Genomic DNA, 23,411 nt, shown 5'->3' with positions numbered 1-23,411 from the left:
ATGCTATTGTAAATGTATTTACTGTACTTCCTGGGGACTTCTGTAGCCTATTTGTATAACATTAGGAGTGTCTCATCGTTTTGTCTCTGTAGATTTTGCCACACACTGATATATGCATAGATTGGGCAAGGTATCTTTTTTTTTTTATACTTTATTTTTAATTTGTAGACAATACAGAGGAAAAAAACAAACAAGTAACATACAACATACAGGTCACTGGGGTAATACATCATCAACATGTTCTCAGCAATTATTCTTGTGATATGGGAAGATCTCCCTCACAACGGGTTCACAACCAATCTGTGTGAAACATACAGTAGAAGCAGAGTTATTATAGACTATTGTACCAAAAGGAGTAAAGCAATATAAAATAAATATCTCAGGGTTATGTGACCCCCCTCTTCATGTGCAAAACCCATTTGGACCAGTAATTGTCACATTTTTCACTACAGAGTCTTAGAGAAAAGTCAGCCTCTCCATGCGAAACAAGTCATTTACAATGTTTATCCATTCTCCCTTTGTTGGTGGATCTTTCACAAGCCATTTTTTGGTGATTGCCTTTTTGCTGGCTGTCAGTAATATTTTAAGAAGATACTTGTCCCGAACACTAAATTCCACTGGTATATTAGCTAAATAAATCCCCTCAAAACTGTTTGGAATCTCAAAGCCAAGAATTGAATTTATTTCCGTTATTATAGATAGCCAATAGGGTTTGATCACTGGACAGTTCCAGAATATGTGGAAATGATCAGCCATTATATTACTACACTGCCTCCAGCAGTGTCCAGATTCTGGTCTGTCATTCTGATGGTATTTTATTCTTGGAGTTAGAAAAAAATCGAATAATATTCTTCCATGAGCAAGGTATCTTATCATGTTTTCCTTTAATCCGGCTAAACGACCTTAACTACATTATTCTATTGGGTCAATTAGTTACTTGTTAACATTAATAAGAACAGACATCCCCAACATAGCTACCAGACATAAAATACTATTTTGCCTTGCTTTAACCTCTCATAGTTGACACAGGTTCAAAACTATTGCTGATATTTCTTTTTTTATATTTAGTGTAACTTAGATTTCCTTCTTTTTCCATTGCTTTAACACTAGTCCTTGTGGTATCAATTTATTTAACTGATTTGCAATTGAAACCACTAATATATGTATTTATTTGTAATACAGTACATAGTATAGTAAACTGTCTTACTTTGTTTCCACATATTGTGAGATGCAACATTATAAGACCTAAATAAATTCCTCTTTCACAAGACTACAATATCATAGTGTATTTCCATTAGAAGGTTGTCGAGCTTCTTTGCCGAAAGGGCCCTCACCGATGATAATGAAGGCTATTTCTACAAATAACAGTAATTACATGTCACTGCTTTTTGAAATGTGTCAAAGCAGACAATGTTGCTTTTATTGAATTCATTATATTGACAGGCACTTCATCCTTTCATTTATCTCCTATTCGTTAAAGTCTGAGTGAACGTGTTTAAACTGACAACTGCGCTTAATGTTGTTTTTCTCTATTTATGGTTTGGATATAATGTAAGGCGTGTATATTTTGTGTGCTTGTCCGTGCACATGTCTGACCTCAGTGGGAAGTATGTATCTTTGTAGGCAATTATTGTACTGTTGCTGAACTTGCTTCACCACACAGAGACCAAAAGTCCCCCTTCACATCCTGTGTCATTTCTAGCTGGGAGGTATTAATCTCATACAGAGCTTCAGACACCTCTTATCTGGATGGCAGGTTGACATGTAAGGGGATATTTCGTCTTGATTCCAGCAATGAAAGCAGCACACAGGCTATCACTTGGCCCACGCTGCATATGGAAGAGGAGAAATCACACCTTTCTTTCTGCGACTTCCATTTTCATTTGTGCTTTCTCCACTCACTATTTTCTGTCTCTCTTTTTCCCTCTCCTGGAAATTATCACCATCTATGTCAGGAGCCCTGTCGGATGGAGGGGGAGAAATGTGTCACACTGCCTCTTAAGTTTCTGATTTTCTAAATGACACAGAATCTCATCATACAGCTGTCTCCCTTTCTGACACTACAATTACCCATAATTCCCTCTGTCATTCACTGTCTCAAGGTTAGTATTTTATATCTCAAACAGAGGGTGAGGACATTTACATTTGGAGACTAGAATTTAAAAGAGGCTGAAGAAACACAAAGTTGTGTGTGTATACGTGTGCGTGGCCGTGTGTGTGTGTTTTAAACTATTTCCCCACTTAAAGTTGTGTCAATGGCATAGTTGGTTATTTAGCAAGCTTGATTTTCTACAAAATAAAACCGTAAAATACAGAATATTGTTTGGTTGAGCTTACAGTGTAACTTAAAAAGACATAGTGTATAGAAAACAACCTTTTCCAATTATCTTCATGATTTTGTTAATGACCATGTATCCATTTCAGCTGGTGCCGTTAATTAGCTTTAGCCATCAAATTAGTATTCCTAGATACTACCCTTCAGGAAGTGGGTGTAGTCTGTCCCTCTTGACAAAGTGTGCTCAGTGAAAACGGTCCATTATCATACCACGTTTTATTCCATCATCTGTGATATTCTTCTGTGGTCTCTGGGTTAAACAGTACATTTCCCATCCTTTTTACCCCATCCCTCGAGTAAAGTGTTCTTCAAAGGTATATATTTCATTGCAAGATGACAGACTTGACACCATAATTGACCTGAGAGCTTCCATCTTACTCTTTTGAAATTCTCTGTTGTAATGTGTGTCAACTAGATAAAATGATTCCCATCTCTACCTTTCTCTGGATTTCCATTTGCAAAGACGGCTGCTTGACTGCCGCAGATTCCATTATCATTCTGTGTGAACCTCTGTGATCGGAGGGAAGGATGTGAATGGATCCATTGTTTGAAACGGATGCACACACTTAAATCCTATACATTAGTGAAGCATACAGAGCTTTATAGGTTAAATAGTTTTCTGATAAGGTTTTTTTTGTGAATAATGCTTTACCCTGCCTGACAGACCTCCTTGTCAATGTGTCATGGTTTCATGGCGGCAAAATTGGTTTTAGGCTCTCATTAAATGTTACTAATGACCTCCATAATGTACATATTATTAAACTAGAAATTATCAAGGGTTGAAATCTAATGTACTTTTTAACATTTGAGTACTGCCATCACAGTGGTATTACGCATTTCGAACAGGCAGTTCTCATTCATAACACTCCGTTCGATGTCTCATTATGGGATGCGCCTCATCGCGGAGCAAACGCAAACGCATCATTACGCCAAACAGAAGCATCATTACGCCAATCCTGATTGGCTGGTGATCTTGACGTCAGCGTCAGGGAATCCACCCCCTAAAAGTAGCTTGCGCTACGTCGCATGCGTCATTCAAACACCTCTTCTGGCTGCGACCCGGTGGCGGCAAGAGACGCGAGAACGGAGCCCCACGCTTTACCAAGCTGGGGCTCCCGGCTGGACCTCACCATGGTTTCGCCCGCGGAGGATGTCCTGGGATTGGATTATATGGAGGACGAAGAGGGTGCCTCTGAGTTCCTCCTGTCTGATTCGGATGAGCAAGAAGACGATATCTTCGTGTCATCGGCTCAGGCTGCAAAGCCGGGAGCGATGGCTGCTCTCCCGGGCGATAGCACACCAGCTTCGCCCTGTCTAAGTATGGACCTGCAGGCCGTGTGTCAGTGTCCCGCGTCCAGACTAGACATCCCGTGGCCCGAAATGGCCAAGGAGACCTCCAGGTCCCGTTACGAGGGGAAGCATTTTCCCCAAGTAACGAGGACAAAGAGGCAACTCCTTCCGGTCTTCCCGGAGATGTTGGATGAGGTGTCGGTCTCGTGGAGAGACCGGCCCTTTAGCAACAAGGCCCCAATCCAGGGTGCCTCCTCCCTAGACTGTGACGGTATGGAGAGGCTCGGCCTGCTCTGCATACCGCCTATGGAACCGCTGGTGGCAGCCCACCTCCTACCGAGGCTGGTCCCGTCACCAAGCAGGAACTCCACGCTGCCAGCGAAGGCGGACCGATTCCAGTCGACCATGACTGAACGGTCCTACAGAGCCGCAGCGTTGTCCACCAGGGCTTTGAAAGTTTCCTCGCTGCTAACTGCATACCAAGCGGAGCTCTGCGAGGATCTGTCAAGCAATCCTGGACCGGCCGTTCTGGACGAGATGGCCGCGATCACAGACATTTGTCTCCGTGTTCAACACTGCGCCGTCCAGGCCACGGGCAAGGCAATGGGGATCATGGTGGTGCAGGAAAGAGCTAGATGGCTCAACCTCACCAACCTCCCAGACCGGGAAAAGGAGGATGTGCTAGACATGCCCATCGTTCCCGAGGGGATTTTCGGCTCCGCTCTAGCCTCCATGCAGAGGAGATGCGAGTCGAAAAAGACCTCTGCCTCTGCCTCGTAGGGTCCAGCCGCTGCCTTCACAGCGGCAGTCCTTCGCCCAAGCTGCCTCGAACCCTGCTCGGATTAAAGTACCAAAACAGCAGAGGTCGCAGCCCGCCCCGAGTCCCCAGCCCAGGCATGAGACGAGGGCGAGTTGGCCTAGAAAATCTCCGGTTCCGACTGCAGCCCAGACGCAGCCAACCCAGAATTTTGGCCAGCAGTCGAGGAAGAAGAAGTGGGCGTCCTGACAGCCCCCCCTTCTCCCCTCTGTGACAGAGCTGGAAGTCCACGGTTCCCCAGCTCTAGATGTGTTCCCGCTGCCTCGAGAGATGCCTCAACGCCATCCTCAAGTCCGCAAAAACACATGTCACAATATTGTTGTTGTTTCTCACATAAACCATTTTCCGCTGACGCATCCATGCTTCAGGCCAAGGGCGCAGCTCAAAAAAAATGAAAAGAAAAACAATAAAAACAATAAACAGTCCGTCAACTGTTCCCCTTCTGAGAGCAGCTACGGCCTCTCTCAAAAGGCGGATAATAGACGGGTCTGTGAAGGCACCACCGTCACGCGCATGCGCAGTGCCGGCTGGGGTTGTGAAGGCACCACCGTCACGCGCATGCGCAGTGCCGGTGGGGATTGTCGAAATGGGGTACCACCGTGTTCAGACACTAGAGGGCCCCATAACACAACAAATAGAGACTCAGAGGGTAAGAGACATCTCCACTGGCTCTAAGGAGCATACAGTGGGAGATGCTCACAACATCTGCTTGGGTTTTCAAGACAGTAACACAGGGCTACAGACTCCAATTCGCTGTCACCCCCCCTCGCTTCTCGGGCATTCTGTATTCACAAGCTCGAGGAGAGTCAGCCCATATTCTAGAGAGAGAGATCCTCTCACTTCTGGAAAAGAGGGCTATATCTATAGTACCCGCAGAGTCAGAGCGGCTTTTATTCCAAGTATTTCCTCGTTCCCAAACGGGGAGGGAACGGAATTTGGCCAATACTAGATTTGAGGGTTCTGAACAAATATCTAAAAAGATACAAATTCAGAATGCTCACTCACACATCTCTGCTGCGTCTCGTGCGACAAAACGACCTGAAAGATGCGTATTTCCACATCCCAGTATATTACCCACACAGGAAATATCTGAGGTTCGCATTTCAGGGGATCTGTTACGAATACAAAGTACTTCCCTTCGGTCTGTCTCTCAGTCCAAGAGTGTTTGTACGATGTACGGAAGCCGCGATAGCCCCGTTAAGACAACAGGGTATTCGCCTGGCGACCTACCTAGACGACTGGCTGCTTCTCGCACAGTCGGAGCAGGAGGCTATTACGCAGACAAATGTCCTCGTAAAACACCTGCTCCAGCTGGGTTTCGTAATAAATACAGAGAAAAGCATGTTGTGCCCAGCACAGACTGTACTCTTCCTGGGTTTACACCTGAACTCGGTGCCTTTTACAGCCTGCCTGTCAGCGGAAAGAGTGAAAGCTTTCAGAGCTTGTCTCGCTCATTTCCAGCTGCGCAAACATGTTCTCTTCAGATCATGCCTGCGGTTACTGGGGCTCATGGCGTCAGTCATCCTGGTCGTACGACTGGGACGCTTACACATGAGGGAGTTTCAGCGCTGGGTAGCCGCTCTAAAACTAAACCCAACACGTCATGGCGCGCGGAGAGTAATAGTTTCTGTGAAATGCGTAATGGCACTGTGTCACTGGCTGCACCCGACTTTTCTAGTACGGGGCGTGTACTTTGCTGTCCTTTCACGGAAGGTGGTCACCACGGACGCATGTCTGACAGGCTGGGGAGGTATTTACGAAGGTCGTCCGGTGAGGGGTCTCTGGAGCAGAGACCTCCAGCGGGCGCAAATAAATTACCTGGAGCTTTTAGCAGTGTTCCTCACCCTGTCCTCGTGAGGACAGACAATACGACCACAATATCGTATATAAACCGCCAAGGGGGTTTGCGTTCTCTCCAGTTACACATGCTGGCACGCAAACTGATCTTATGGAGCGGCATACGTCTCCTCTCTCTGAGAGCGACGCACGTACCAGGAGTGATGAACCTCGGGGCAGATCTACTGTCCAGAGGTGCACCACTATATGCAGACTGGACTCTACATCCAAGGATTGTGAGTCAGCTGTGGGTGCGTTACGGCAGAGCCGCGGTAGATCTATTCGCATCAAAAGAAAATGCTCAATGTCAGCTGTTCTTTTCAGTGCGCGATCTAAACGCACCGTTAGGCGTGGACGCGCTCGCGCACGTTTGGCCTCCGGGTCTTCTGTACGCGTTCCCACCCCTGGCTCTGATACCCCCAACTCTGGCCAGAGTGAGGGAACAACGCCACACACTTATCCGGATAGCTCCGCACTGACCCGCAATGTACTGGCTGGCGGAGATATATCAGCTGCTGTGCGGGCAGCCATGGCAGCTCCCACTACGCAGGGACATACTGTCTCAGGCGGGGGGGGCGATCTTTCACCCACACCCAGAGCTCTTGGCACTATGGGCCTGGCCCGTGAGTGGTACAATCTGAATACAGTGGGACTCCCTCAGAAGGTGATAAAAACTATTCAGAGTGCGAGAGCTTCCTCCACCAGGTCTCTCTATGACTGTAAGTGGAGGGTGTTTGAAGAGTGGTGCCTTCAAAAAGGACACATCTCTTTTCAATGTCCTGTCGGGGTGATTCTATCATTTCTACAGGACCTGATTGATAAACAAAGAGCTTTCTCTACGATCAAAGTGTACCTGGCTGCTATTGCTGCATGCCATGTGGGCTTTGAGGGAAAGACGGCTAGCCAACATCCTTTGGTCTGCCATTTTATGAAAGGCGCTCGCAGGCTCCTCCCTGTTTCCAGGTCACTGGTGCCCTTATGGGACTTGGAAGTGGTTTTAGATGGGCTCACTCGAACCCCATTTGAACCCCTTGAAGAAGCTGACATGAAGCACTTGTCACTCAAGACAGTGTTGTTACTGGCCCTGGCATCCGCCATCTGAGAGTAACATGTAGTGAGATGTCTCACCAGACAGCCCTCCTTGCTATGGTGAAGCGAGAAGAGGTGCTTATTTTGAATGACGTATGCGACGTAGCGCAAGCTACTCATAGGGGGTGGATTCCCTGACGCTGACGTCAAGATCACCAGCCATCGGGATTGGCGTAATGAGATTGATGCTTCTGTTTTGCACCGCGATGAGGCGCATCCCATAGTGCAGGGTGCCCGACCAGTCGATCGCGATCGATTCCCAGTCGATCGCGAGATGTGTCTAAAAATAGAACAACAATATTCTGTTTTATTCGTTAATGTCCTATAACATAATCTTCCTGGTGCTTGAATAATGCACTTGAACGCATCAAAGCTTTGTGATTGGCCGGCGTGACCCCATGTGTCGGGGCGTGGCTGGTGGGCAGTGGGCACTATTTCGCTGAGGTTGTCCGTGTCAACCGTGTCAACCGTCAACAGGAGTGACAGTCCGCACACATACAAGACCGCAATTATGGCAGAAGCAAAAAAGCCCAAAATATATAATTTCACTCCGAGTGGGAGGATGAATATTTTTGTATCTATTCCAATTCAAAGTCCATCTGTCTCATCTGCAATGCGAGCGTGGCTTTATCGAAGAAGGGTAATTTAGGAGCGGAATTTCAAAACAGTGCACAAACGCTACGAGACGGAATTCCCTCCTAATTCTGCCCTATGCTCCCAAAAGGGGAGGGGCCTGAAAGGACAGCTAAATGCACAGCAGTCCATTTTCACCAGGCCCAACAACAAGAGCAAGGCTGCTCCCATAGCATCTTATCGTGTCAGTCACGTTCTTGCGAAACACATGAAGACTTTCAAAGACGGCAAAGTTGTGAAAGAAGCTTTCCTGGAGGCTGCCGACGTGCTTTTGGGGGACAGTAAAAATAACAGTAGCATTTCAACAGGTTTTTGATATAATAAAAACTCAAGTTAGATACCGTTATTAATCAGCTGTACGTTTTAGTTTGTTTGAACTTATTCATTATAATTATTGTACAAAATGGTATAAGAATGCAAACTTAAATTGATTATAGTCTATTATCAATTCAGGTTAAGAAACTAGTGTTGCTTACATCCTATTTTAAAGGCATTTATTTTTATAATCAACTAAAATGCTACAAAAAAGGGTTTGATTCTATTAATGTTGTCTCTTTTATTGCACTTTGGCAGCAGATTCCTGTGTAGCTTCAGATCTGAGTTGTCTTATGAGTAAGCCTAATTTATACTTTTGTAGCAACACTATTTGTATATAATGGCAAAGAAAGGGTTCCGAGTATTTTCTTTTTTCCTGTGTCACATGTGGCAGCACTGTTCAATGTTTCTTGAAAACATTACCCACTGTAGTATGTGACGTGTGAATAAACTCCAACTCTGTATCAACAACACTGTTGTGTAACTTCAGTTAAATACTTGTATGTGTGTAGATTAGAAAGAGGAAAGATAAAGGATCTGCAGTATTTTATGAAGTATTAATCGTACGAAGGTCAGTTTTATACAAGTAGAAGTGTGTATTTACCTGTCAGTAATGGCTACGCCTCTCTATTTGGACTGGTACATCTCGGCAGACTGGCAACTTTAAAAGTAGCTCTCGGTTCAAAAAAGGTTGGGCACCCCTGCCATAGTGAGACATCTCACTACATGTTACTCTGAGACTGGGGTTACGTAAGTAACCTATAGTTTTCTTTGGTCTGTATCATTAATGTGCTCTATGAGTGAAGTAGAATACATTTTGGTCTGATAATTAGATTTAAAATAAATAATATATACTGGGTGTTTTTATATACATGGTTTCAAACTCAGGTAAGGTATTGTTCCCACAAACGTAATGCTAGATCCCCTTTCCTATGTTTTATAATTCCTTAATAGTTGTGTATTACTCGAGTGTGTCTTGTGTATCACATTTATCATGTGACTTTAATCAACAGTGAGGGTCTAAGGATAGAGGGTGTCGTTTTTCTCATACTGATATTCTGAACAATCTGTGCTGTTGTATTTGCTGTAAAGTGTCTCTACTGTAGGCTATTTTTATTGTATGTACAGCACTTTGGCTCGACCAAAAATCGTTTATAAATGTGCTATATAAATAAAACTTGATTTGATTTGAACAGTGAAAAGTTTCTAGTAAAAGTAGGGACCTTTTCCTTCTTGTTCCTTTTCTATTCTTTTTGCTTCATTTTCACTTGTGGCTATAAAAAGACATGCTCTGTTGTTGTATGCCATGTCATATTTTAATTTCACGCTTGCGCCGTGAACCAGAGACATATTTTCTGCTTTTTCCCCCTGGCTAATTGGGAGATTGTAAGGACGGTCTCTATCCAGAGCATGATGCCTCCCAATGTGTCAATGTGCTGATATGCTGCTGCTAGACTACATGTCTTCTAGTCACAATGGGGCTTGTTTTCAGAGCAGTTTATTAGATTAATTAACACTGTATTGACAAACAGTGATAGGGTGGTGTGATCTTCGCTCACCTTTGCATACACTCCTTTCTTGGGTTTTAAATCAAAGCTATAATGAAAGTAGGCACGTTTTCAAAGTGTGCTATTGGGAAGTAAGCGATAACACCAAAATGGTATCTTTCCTTGAAATGGGTCTTTGAGAAACTTTTTTATTTGAGCAGTGTACTGTGTGTTGAACAAATGTGACCCATGTGTTTATGTTGCCTTTGTCCAAGCTTACAAAGTAGAAGGAGGCTTTCTGTGCCTGAGTAAAAAGGTTTCAGGGGAAGCAACACTTTTAGTAAAGCTGGGAGGCTAAAACAAGCTTTAAAGAGGGTCCAGTCCCACTCAGGTTCACTGGTAAGCCTGTTGGACATCTGGCTTTGTTCTTCTTATAGGCTCCTTATCAGTGGCCTGATGCGGTTGTCCCCTCGCATGTTCCTCTTGTACCTCAGCTGGGCCAATTCGTTGGCCTAAGTGCTCAAATTGAGCCATTTTGTCTCACTTTGAAACAAACTAGGACCTATTATGCGTGTGTTTTTTTATTCATACCCCTCCTCCTTGTCTCTCTTCCACGTTGGCCTTGGTCTATGTAGTTTGTCAGTCCCCCCTGCCTTTCTGTGCTCTTAAGTTTGAAGCGCTAGCCTTGTGAGGGGTCAGTGTTTCCACTCCAGCAGTGTCAACTTCAATCTGGGGCGATTTGGTGTGAAATGTGTGCCATGGTGTGGGGGCTTGCAGGTCAAAGCCCCAGTAATTGATGTTGCTTATTCATCTGCTTTCCCTTGTCTACTCTCACCGCAGCACAGCAGCCGTTTTTGTTTGTCTAAATTGTTTGAAGATTTACTGTAGGTCTTAGGGCCCTGAGAAGCATCCCCCTGCTGCACTTTGTCTGTGTTCCTACCTAGCAGGGGGTTCAGCACTGGGGACACACAATGGTGGCCTCACAAAGGAGGCTTTCCTCAACACAAGGCCTGGAGGACACCTCATAGCATGATACTGAGCACTGGGGGACACACAATGGCAGAGGCACAAAGAAGGCTTCTCTTAATAAGACAGGACTTGGAGGACATCTAGCATGACAAGCAGGGCAGCTCTCACTGTAATTAGCCATGGAGCCAGCCTGACCAATGGCCCTCTGAGATCAATGAACTATCAGCAAACAGTATTTATTTTGTATCAAACTGAATGGAATGGATAGAAGGTTATTGACACAGTGTATGTCCTGTGATGCAGCAAACCAAATGCAAATACTAGGTAGAAAGTATGACCCTACATATATAACACAGCCATGTTTGAAGAAACCAATATCCCTTTCTCTACTGATCTCTTTTGGTCTGCTGATCTCTCTTCCACTCTGTTCCTTCTGAGGAACGCTGCCTGCTAGCTGAAGCGCAGGATGAAATGCTGGATCTGTTTAAGCACAGAGAGGAACGTAATGATGGAGCCACCTTTAATCTGGCCCTTTAGCATGCCAGGCGGCTGCATGGGTGGTATGTCCTCCAGGGTCTTTGAAGAGGGCCAATTTAGAGAAGAGATTTGGATCATTACACAATAAAGAACACTTCATAAGTACTGAAGTGAGTTAGAGAAATGACGGTTAATGATGTTGATGGCAATTCACCTCTGCTGAATTACAGAAAGATTTGACTCAACTTGCCTTCTTTAATGAGCCTCACTCTGTAAAGGTAATGGGCCAGCGGTAAGACATGGGAAGAGAAGGGGAGGGGAGAAAGTGAAGAGAGTGTAGGGAGTTATTATTTTTTCTTTTCTCAGGGAGCTGCACTGTCTGTGGTTTACACTGGGATGATAGGCTATCACTCCCTTAGGTTTTCGACTGCCTATGCTATGCAATAAGGTTGTCTGATCTCCATTTCTATAGATTTACTTTCAAAGATGTGTGCATATGGATCACTAAATCTCGTGTTATAGCTTTTTTTATTTATTCATAGACTGTTATAATCAATACCCAACATGCTATGTAATATGACCGATGTATACACTATATAAGTAACCTTTTGAAAGTGTTTACCTTACATTCAACTCATATGCAGTGCAGCTTTCCAAGTGCAGTCTTTCATAATGTATAGGGAGTTTTCCCAATAAGTGTCAATCATTTATTATGATTTTCTTCTAAATGTGTCTTTTTTATTTGCTCTACTACAGTATATGCAATCAAGTAAGCCTTTTTACACACTTCAGGAGCTTAAGGACAGCCCACAGCTCGCTTGCTGTTTCTAATCATGCATGTTTATGTGCAAGTTTGTGACAAAAAGCTTAACTGACAGCGCGACTGTCGATTTGCAGTTCTATTTTGTTCCACATCTGACTGTCATCCCATCAAAGTAACATATCTGTCGCTGTCTTTGAGTGTCTCACGCTGAATGATAAATATGTACATCCAAACTGGGATCCAGTGCCAATTATGCATTGACAGAGATGTCACAGAGAATGTAATATTTAAATTAAAATGATGGCATTCAATATCAAACTGCCTTGCGCTACGACATGTTCTATTATCTCCTTCCGAGGTGTAAGACGAGGCAAAAACAACAACGATGAACAAAGGAACTATCCCAAAGGTCAAATCAATAACTGTGTTGTTCCTTTGCTTTTATTGTTTTGTCACTCCTTCATGTCAATCATTAAGCCTATTAATAGGCTTGTTAGAGACAAGACATACTCCTTCGTTGTCATCTTGGAAAGTGTTAGTATACTTATTACCTTTTACAGAGTTAGAAGGCCCTTCAAATGTCGAGTGCTTGCTGTTTAAGATGTACTGAAAACAAATGGTAGGTCATTGTTGATATAATGTCACTACATTATCTTCTCTATGGCAATGTTACAGGAGCAATAGCATTGTATTATGTTGTACATGGATGTGCAGCAAGCTCTAAATTACACAAGGCACACAAGGCTTGATATTTTTAATTGGCAGGAATACTTGTCTAATTATCACTTTTCTGTCGGCTCTCTATGCTGAAATTATGTAATTATCTTTTTGAAACATTGTGGAACGATAATGCTTTTGTGTGTGTCATTTCTGAGACGCCTCTGTACCTGACACTCAGCAAGCCACTTAATAACATGCTAGAAAGGCAGCTAATTATATCATAATAATGGCTTGATGAAAGCAAAAAAGGATGGACGGTGAATGAATGATAGCACTGTTCGACTGCTCAAGTTATATCTTTATCTCAAATTACTGTAATCACACTATACAAGAAGACCTTTAATTACTAATGTGTTTATTTATTATGCCATAAGAATGGGGAGTCGTTGCGTTTGTTGTCATTATGCAAATCGCAGTTCATACTAAATTATATGTTTCTCCGCAATGATATTTCCAGCAAATTGAATCCCTTATCAAGTTAATTACTCCATGCTAACAAGCCCCCCAAGATAGTGTATCCCAATTAAAGACTTCACCTGTTCTATTTCTGGGATTTGTATTTGTTACATATGTCATTACATGCTCTCCTGCGGAGCACAGGTTTGTCAGGGGGGAAGAACCACCAGTAAGACCCCTTACTGGGCTTCATCCTGCTTCTACAAACGTTCTAGGCTGACTAGTGTGTCGTCTGGTTATGGGATCCTTTGCAGAAAAGAGGCAGGAACACAGCTGACACACACATCCGTAGAACCTGCGGAGGGGGGTAGATGGGTAATCTGATGGAGGGCGCACCAGAGCACCAGCATCAACAGCAGCCGTAGACTGCTTTCGAAACTTTTTAATTGCCACTAATTACCTTTGCAGGAAAATGTTGAGGCTTGAAAGGATTTGTGTCAGCAAGTGGGAGATCAAAGATTGTGGTGCTGTGCATTTTAATCTGAACACCGAGGGGTAATAGGGAGCTGTGTGTGTGTTAGAGAGCGGGGAGGAGGCAGAAAGAAAGGAAGCATCCCAGGTGGTACTTGAGAATTCTACCTGTAATGCTGTCTACCAATCACCCCACAGGTCCTGTCACATTATAACATTTCCCACTAATATACAGGAATTAACATTTTATTGTTTAATTGAATCGTTTGCTTTAATTCACTTTTTGTTCATTTTCTCTTCTATCTGCGTGCATGCATTCCTCCGTGTCAGTATGTGCACACGCCTGTGATGTTGTGTGTGCCGCTTCATCAGACTGACAGGCATTTCATAGAGGTGGTTTTTAATGCATGCCTGGACATCACTGTGGCAGGGTCATCCATCAGACTTCAAGACAACATCGATCATTTGCCATGAAGAGAGCGCGGGGTAGTGATTATTTGCTATTAGGTGGATGCTGAGGCATACAAATGGCTGGCAGATGACAGTTGAACTCACTCAAACGTAATGCGGGGATGGCTCCCCTCTCAGGGAAATGTTGACGAGCACTGAGCCTGAACACTGTAATGACGGAGCGTACAGACAGACAGGGCACTGAGGGATTCTTCCTCACAGATCGCAGCGTCTATTATTTAATGGTTCCTTTATTTTATTACAAGAGTACATGAGTTCATTTCCAGTTACATATTCTGTATACATATACTTTATATCTGTGTATTGTTTTATTCATGAAAAAGTCATTGTTTTATGTGGCGTGTACTCATAGCAATAGGCCTCGGCTGATTGACCCTGTCACTGTAATGTTATAGTGTTGTATACACCTTAAGATGTGTGAGGCTGTGTAGCATGCATGAAGGCTTGTTTGTGCCGCATTGATGTCCTCACTGACTGAGATGCCATCAGTGAATTGATTTTCAGCTCCGGCTCACTGAGAGAGGAGGGTGTTTGTCATGTGGATAGACAACTAATCTTTCACTACAAACATTCTCAAGACGCATGGCCATACTGTGAGCACAGTCCAGGCACTATGAGCAGGGAAGTGTTGTTAGGCTCTGAAGGGGCTCGGCTTCACTGGCCTCGCCTCCCTTGTCGTCTGATGTATTTCACAGTGTACAATCATAGACTGTATAAAGTGTACAATTTACTGTTGTTCATGGAAAGCAGCTGTCATTCTGGCTGGCCATGTAACAAACCTCACCTCCTGAAACATTAAGAAGGACGTCCACCTTTCTGCAGTTGTCTCTCCATGTCCTTCTTCACTGGGAAAAAGGCAACTCGCTCCTATCTCTCAATCGGGTCATTGTTGAAGCTTAGATTTCATCCCAGGCCAAACCCAGGTCAAGCAAGGCTTATGAGGTTGGACCTGACAGGAAGGTCTGTCAAGTCCTTATCCCTTGGCCAGGGTGAATCCAGGGTCGTTAATCAGACAGGGATTGGAGATGCAAGGGGAAGCATGCGGCCAGCTGATGCTGACCTCAGTACAGTGGCTTTGATTTTGTCTAGCCCTGGCTCTTTGTGTAAACGTGTGCGTTTGTGTGTGTGTGCGTGCGTGCGTGCATGTGTGTGTGCATTGACAGGATCAGTCCCTGTTTGATTCACAGTGCTCTCAGCCCCTCTGCCAGCGCTAATGACATTGAGAGAGAATATTAACCTCACACGCTCAGCAGGACATATCCACAGGGGTAGTCTATAACTCAGACACTGCATGATCCACAGTGGTATTATCATTCAAACACACCGAAGCGGCTTTAAACATTCGACAGACGCACCATGGTGTAGACATTTTCAACAATTGAATCCGCACTTCTTCCATAATAACCTCATAGCGCATGGAGTAATGACCGGTGATATTTAACTTCTTCATCAACAAAGAAGTTAGCTAATTATGTTTTACAGTTTTCCTCTTGCTTGAATTTGTTTATGCTCTCTAAAAATATATTTTCGTTTTGCAAATGATGTAACCCTGTGTAAAGTTCAATCTGACATGCCACCTCCCATTGACAGCTTTGTAGCTAGTGATGCTTTTACAAACAGGCTATCAGGAGCAAGCCTAGCGCAATACTCAGAACAGATTAAGAGTGAACCCAAATAAAGAAGAGATTTGCTGGCGGTGCCGAACGTACTCTAATGATTTGCATTGCCATTAATAGTAATTTGCAGCTGCCTAGGAGGAGACGTGTAATCCCCTTCCCATGTGTGAATTGACATGCATTCAGGGAAGGCTATGTGTGTCCTGGACGTGTGATCTTTAAATGACTGCCACCTGAGGCCTGGAAATACAGAGAGAGGAGTGCCACACTGAGCACTGACATGTCTACATGAGAAAGGGAGAGCTGTGGGGGAGATAGAGACAGATAATGACAGTCTAATTCACCATCGCCATCGAGATGCATGTACAGAGGCGCGTATAGGCCATAAAGTGTAGCTGCAGGCAAGAGTGCTGGAACAGACCTGATCAGCGCTGTGTGGAGGTGGTAGGAGGGATGCTGGAGGACTTGAGGGGTTGCATGGCATTAATATGCGTTAGAGATAATGTCATCTTATTTACCGCAAGCTAATCGTGATAGTGTTTTGATGCTGTATTTTTGGATGTTTATTTGTGTTTTTGTTGTGGGTTAGAGTGATGAAGTACAGCCGTGTTACACTAATGAAGACCAACTGACGTAATAGGATTATTTCTTCCTCAATTTCTCTCACACAAAGCTGGATATGTGCTATCATTCTGCATTTTCCACACTCACGATCGCTTTATTCTACTACACAAACAAATAGGTTTAGTATATTCCTATTGGAAACTGTCAGATAAATACCTTGGTTGTCTTAAGAGAAAAATAATTTGGGTATATGGCAATTTGCTGAGTTACTGATTAAGATTGAGAGCTGATTCGCAGTGTGCAGAATGGTGAAAGCCATCAGAATATGTCTTGACTGTCTCTCTAAGCAGCCCTCCTCCATTCAACCTTTCTTATTAAGTTTATTAAAGGCAGTCCACATACTGTGTTTCCCAGGTCCAGTTCCTATTCCCATTCATTACAGTACCTTATCCTGGCAGGCAATCTGAAGGGTGCTCTGAATAGTCCATTATGCACATATGAAGGCCATCATGGCTCCAGTATTGGTCAATTCATCAAACATTTATCTGTTGCCTTCTGAACAGGACGTCATTATGCCTGTCACTCTGTAGCTCTGGCCCCCAGTTTAGAATAACAGTGCATTGCTTTTCTGCACCGCTGCAACCCTTTAGAGAACATCAGCCTTTAACTGTGGACTGCAGCTGCAAGGCCTCTTCGGCTTTTAAAAGTGTTTGTGTTTTTTCCGAAGTAAATTGGACTCAGTAACTTTTCAGTATCGCAGTGGTAGATGAAAGGCTGTTTCCTCTGTGATCAATATCAACATTTTAGTAAAGGGGTAAACTTTGAGGTTGTTTTACATTAAAGCTATGTTATGTACGCCCAAGACAAACTCCATTTGACCTTTGTTATTCAGAGTTTCCAGAAATGACAAACTATAATTCATTTAAGCAACAGTTTCAAAAGCAGCAGACATAGGATGGGAGAGACTTTGTGACACATGTAAAAGAGCCAAGGCTGCCGTTCTCCATTATTCATCTGCTGCATGAGGATATATGACATGACACGAGCGCACACCATTGGCAGGAGTGACTGACATTTCAGCCAATAATAGTCGAGAGTTTTCTTCCCTCTGTTGTCCGCAGTGGTTCATCAATCACGATGTCTGCATTAGTATTAGTGTATTGATCAGGCTGCTCTCTGGGTCAGTGTCTCCTTCCCGGCTTCCTGTGCCGAGTTTCTGCTCCAGCTAAATATTGGTACATGTACTGTGTGCTCAGTAGACATGATCTTAGCAGAGAAGGGAGATTTTAACACATACATGCACTACTTATGTAAGCTCAAAAGCACACAGATGCACACAGGGCCGTATGATGTATGATGTTGAGCTTACACAGGCTAAGTGGTAGTCAAAGCGTAAAGACGTGTGAAGTATTAGCTCTGACAATGAGGCTGATCATAATTATCTTAACAAGGAGAGGATTCATCGCCTCACCTCGTTAAAGCTACCGCCTGTCTCTGTCTCTCTATTTCTGGTTAGAGGGTTAGGAAAAATGCATTTGATCACACGTTACATGAGAGATGATTATTTTCTAAATGTGTGCAATACGATGATGCAATTTGAGAAGAGGGTCAATTATTTTTCATATAGTATTTGTACGATTCTGTCTATTTGTTTAGTTAAAAATATAATGCTCATAATAAAACATAAATGACTTCCAGTTTAATAAAGGAACATAACCAGATGTTTGTAACATCAGTAGTATCGCAGTGGAGTTTAAGATATATTACTGAATAGTTTCCCTATTTTCTTTAGGTGAAGAACAACAAATTAAGCTACCATTATAAAAACATACAATATGTGCGTGTTTTGTGTAGGTTTAGCCTGTTTGCCATTATCAAATCTCTACAGAATTTGGCCTCAAGTAAATTATGTCCATTAGTTTTCTTAAAAGAATAAGCAGCTATTTTTCCTTTTTTTTTTTTAAGTAAAGTACGTTTACTGCAGTGCCTACACTTTGTTAGTTTTCCAAGCCTACACATTAAAACAAGAAAGCTTATACAAAGTAATGAAACCAGCTAAGGAAATCTGCAGAGGGAGCACAGAAAGCTGCAGAGTATTAGAAGTTCAATCCCCGCACTGTAGTTAATGCTGGATGGGAATCAGTGGCTCTCCCCTGGCTGTGAATTTAACTGATTAAATCAGCCAGTGCACGCAGCAGTGGTGACATGAAAACAACAATTAATAAGGCTCCCTCCTGTGCCATGCGGCTCCCTTTAACCGAGCAGCTAATAACATAACCCACAGGACTGCAGCCCCTTGCACACACACACACACACACACACACACACACACACACACACACACACACACACACACACACACACACACACACACACACACACACACACACACACACACACACACACACACACACACACACACACACAGGTGGCACTAGTTAGTTAGCAATCTCTGTTAACAGAAAATGCAATAATGTTTGTGCCCAACTACAGATTGCCATAGATTATATTTGCAGATTAATTGGATGTTGTACCGAATTCCCTATCAATGCAAAAACAATCACTGTGCTGAAAAATAAAGTTTGTTTTTTAAATAGCTAGTTTGAGAAAACAGCCCTGTCAAAAAACAGAAGAAGTATAGCAGCATAAGATGATACTAACAATTATAGATTGTTCATTACTTTAGCTAGCATTTATTTTTAAATCCAAGACAAACAACAGTATAATAACCAAAGAATAACTAAAAAAGCAAAGATTATAATGAATATTCTTTAGTTTTAAGTATAGCGCTGTCCCTGCCTGCTTGCCTTTTATAACTCAGAGGCAACATGGGGGGAAAACAGGCACACAGAGTAGGATTTCATAAAACTTGCACATCTCTCTGTTCATCCATTTTGCCAGCGCATTAATCAGACCTGATAAGAGGTTGTCAGCTAGCGGCTTTGCCAGCACACTGGCTAGGTGCTGTCAACGGTTGTGGTTGATATCAAGTGTGCTTGTTTGCAAAATGTTGATGTCTTCTGAAACGAGGCAGCTCACTCTGCCTCGTTCCCCAGTAAATTGCTTATTTGTCGTTTTCTACACCGCTACAAAAGCTGCAACATTTTGCTTTGTCGTTCAAAGTTGTTGCCAGTGTGTCCACTCCGTGCATCCGTCTGCGTTTTTAGGGAAGGGTCGAAGTCTAGGTGGAGTACAGGTTGAGAAAGCACACAAGTAACAGCAGATGGAGCGTGAAGACAGTTTGTCTGGCTAGCTAAAAGTGTGGAATAAATGCTCGTCACTGACAAATAAGTTTGACAACGTAATAGATCAAGGTGTATTTTTGTACACTACATTATATCACAATTACTCATCATCTGTTTCCTTAATTTGGCAGCATATTGTTATGTGTCCAATATAATTGTGACTGTAAATTACGCCATCCCCATCCGCACTTAACTGCTCCTTGCTATTCATTTGCAGATTGTCGTGATAAAGTTGTTATGTTGACGGATCTTAAAGTTGATGTGTATTAAGGCAGCTGTTCACACAAGTCAGATCCATAGAGGAGTAATATGTCATGCTGCACATGTTACCTTGAGTTTGTCATATTGCAATGTGACCCTGTTGACTGGAATTTATATTGACGTAACCTAATGTCCAAGATATGTCTGCTTTTTAAAACTATAAACATACTATACTTATAATGTAGCATTTTGAAATGTAGCTTGGAGTAAATATTGACTATATGGAAAGTAGGAAATAATTAAAAATGTTGTGTAATATTAAAAATACCTGTTGTGTGAACTGTGCGGAATAATTCTTGAAGTATATGTTCAGTATGTGTCAAGTTTGGGCAGATTTCCATGTCAATGAATCCACCCAGGACACTTTACCATGGCATTCTGACAGTGTGAACACACACATTGCTTTTGTGCAACTTCCATGACTTGAACTTTGCAGGGCCCTAACATTACTCCTAACACCACCCTCCATCATGTTTATGCCTGTGTGAATGTGTATGTGTGAGAGAGAGAAAGAGAGGGAAACAGTTGAGATGACCCTACAGCCCTCGTTGCAATTTGTCATAAAAAAGGAGCGGAAAGGCAAAATTCTTCCTTAAAAAAAAAACCATCCTTTGATCTTAAAATCCCAACACTATCGCGGTAGAGTTGCAAAAAAGTTTCCCTTCCATTCCATCTGTGATTGCATGTGTATTCCGGGTTCCTCTGTGAAAATGATGGATGACAAGTTAAATTTGTGTCTGGGGAGTGAAGGTGAACTGTGACAGAGTGATTTGTCTTGGGAATGGAGGGTTAGGGTCAGGCGAAACTGGGCGCCTCAAGGCACAAGACATTGACAAATTCATCCTGCCCGCCGCATTTCTGAAGCCTTTTGTTTTGAATCCTGGCTACTCACAAGTGACCCCCATCCCTCATCCTGCCAGCTGCTGAAGGATGCCTCACCATGCCAGGGGAGCTCAGCACCACTAATTCTTGTCATTCACTTCCCTGACAGGCCGAGACCCATACTTTCCCGGCGTATGAAAGAGGCTGAAATATTTATTTCTGCACAATAACGGCTGACCAGATTTAGAGCCATAACAGTTTTCCTTGTTGCCTTATCATTGCAGGTCACTGGCGGGCCTCGAAATGTTCATCGAGCTGGAAGAGCTGATCGTTGACAACAATCTGCTTGGAAATGACCTCCTGTTGCCCAGGTTACCCAACCTCCACACTCTTACACTCAATAAGAACCAAATATCCTTTCAAACTAATCACTTAGTCCATTTCTCATTTTGATTTGCAGCCGACTATGCAGGCATATATCACAGGGATCAGTATCAAAATCAATATTGTGTTTTGTTAACATTCATAATATGTCAATACAGCCCGCCTTTGTCTCAGAGAACCAGTTTGTTCATGTTGTGCTTTTGCAGGGAGCACTGTGTGTTGCAAAAGAGAGTAGAGGAACTCGCTGTCACCGAGGTCCACACAGGACGAGTTTTTGAACCACAGGGACCTCTAGTGGAATCAAATTTTAGAGTCAACATAACAGATGTGTTTTATTTTGAAAGAAGATCAAGTGTTAGATTAAAACTACATTAAAAAATGACACACAATGTTGTGTGATTTGTTTGTCTGGTAATATCAGTTATTATAAATTATAGTGAATCAAGTAAGGATTTTATTTTTTACATTTTCATCATTTGTACAATGCGTTGCCTCGCTAAAATAAAAATGAATAAGTTATTTAATATGTAACTAAATGCACATTTTCACATTCAGTTTGATTACAACGGTGCTGTGTGTTCTACCTCCCACACAAAGCGAACACTATAAACCAGAGCTCGGCACAGCCACCCTAAATTCAAGACATGCGAGGCTGTTTATGATCAGTCAAAAATGTGTGAACTTCCCCTCTACGCTTCAGAACAGGTTTAGCAATGTGTCCTGTTTTCCTCTGGTTATGCAGATCCTACTGGGTAACGATGTTCACTCCCGCACACTACACACACACACACTTCCAGAGTCAACATTAAAACTGGGGCTCCTTGAAGTGTGCGTCTGGGACTGTGTGCTGAGTTTGGTTGTGAAGTGGTCGGCACATGCTAATAGGCCAATTATGTACATCCTGTCGTGGCACAGTGCCATTTTAAAGCTCGAGCACTGCATTAGTGCAGTTGTATTTTGACACTTTGGGGCTCAATTTTCCAAGTGAATGTATTAGTGATGAATGTGCCGGCTTAGGGGCTGTTTGTTTTTTCCACGTTTCGCAAAAGTTTTCCACAGCAAGGCTCTGGGAAGCACGGACTGTTTGAACCACAGGGCATCCATCATTTTGTCACTGTTCTGCACCCGGCCACCTAGGAAATGAAAGAGATCGAGAGAAAGGGAGAGAGAGCAGCAGCCAAATTGTGTCACTACTATATGCCAAAGCCTGCACCTTAAATTGCCCCTCTGTCTGCCCAGTCTCACAAAGCCAGTGACTAGCCCCTTTGAGCACCTCGGTACATTTGACAGTGACGTGTTTTAGTGCAGACAGGCCCGGGAGGGGCGGTGCGGGTAGTAAATGCTAATGTAATTAACAGTGCTAGGTCCTTGACATCCGCCCTTTGACACCTGACTGATATCGAGGCCCTGCTGGAACACTTGGCTGATGTGACCCCGTCACTGAAGTACCTAAGCCTGCTGGGAAATGAGGCCTGCCCCAACCAGCTGGTCAGCCCGGATAAGGATGAGGACGACTACCAGAGATACAGGTCAGTAACAACATCCACTGTGCTGATGTAACACATACATGTGAAAAAGAAACTACTGTGACCCGTTTAGATAGATGGATAGAGAACGTTCCGTGTCTGTGTGTTTATACTTTCAGTCAGACAGTTTTGATGCTAAGCTATTCAGAGTGATAGCTTTTTGTAAGTAATGGATTTGGAGATGTTCCTTTTTTGAACATCCAGCCCCCTACATTTCACAGGCAGATGTGGATTTAACCACATCACTCTAAAAGCTTTGTCAACTGGCCCCTCTACACTGCATTTTGCAAAATGGATTTCATGTGTGACTAGTCACCACCACAAATGAGTGTTTACTACCCTGCCTTACCAGAGCAGATGATGCATTAAACATCAAGCGAGGCCTCAAGCCATGCAATATGACCACCATTTGTCAGGGTCCTTTACATGAAATGCGATAAAAGGCGAAAAGCATACTCTCTTTTGTCTGTTTTAGCCCTAAGTGCTTGTTTCTGACTCTGCAATGCTTATTAATCATTTACCACCCATGCCTTTCTTGAATAATCGTTCTTCTCTCTTTTTGTCTACCTTTTTCCCCCCCCAGCCCCCTCTCTCACTTTCCCCTCTCCTCCTCGCCCGTTCCCCTCTCCTCGCATGCTTATCTTGCTGGTGAGGAAAGCTGTTCTGTTTTGACTGACAACGTCTAGGGTCCTGTAATGTAATATTCATAATGTGTCACATAGTAAAACATCAATTTGAGCGTGATGCAGATTTCATGTCTGACAAGGTTAGGCTGTATGCAGGTCGTGACAGCACTGGCCTTGGGCAATAAATACCCAGCCCAATGCCTCGGGAGCTTTTGGTCTCTCAAGTGAAATACCCTGGTGCGTTGCATCGGTGCCCCAATTAGTGCAATGACATAGAAACCGAGTATTCGTTCACACA

At 43.3% G+C, this 23,411-nt stretch overlaps 1 protein-coding gene across 3 annotated transcripts in view; it reads left to right on the top strand.

The window, feature by feature from the left end:
• Positions 1–23,411, top strand: part of lrmda (leucine rich melanocyte differentiation associated) — a 243,406-nt gene that overhangs the window by 135,312 nt on the left and 84,683 nt on the right. For all 3 annotated transcript variants that reach the window (XM_034101314.2, XM_034101313.2, XM_034101315.2), the window contains 2 exons: positions 20,862–20,988; positions 22,351–22,490. In XM_034101314.2, coding sequence (XP_033957205.1) covers positions 20,862–20,988; positions 22,351–22,490 — 267 coding nt within the window. The remainder of the gene's footprint in view (positions 1–20,861; positions 20,989–22,350; positions 22,491–23,411) is intronic.

Source organism: Pseudochaenichthys georgianus, chromosome 15, assembly GCF_902827115.2.
Source record: "Pseudochaenichthys georgianus chromosome 15, fPseGeo1.2, whole genome shotgun sequence".
NCBI lineage: Eukaryota > Metazoa > Chordata > Actinopteri > Perciformes > Channichthyidae > Pseudochaenichthys > Pseudochaenichthys georgianus.
Note: the sequence above shows the minus strand (reverse complement) of the source record. Positions and strands in the feature narration are given on the sequence as shown.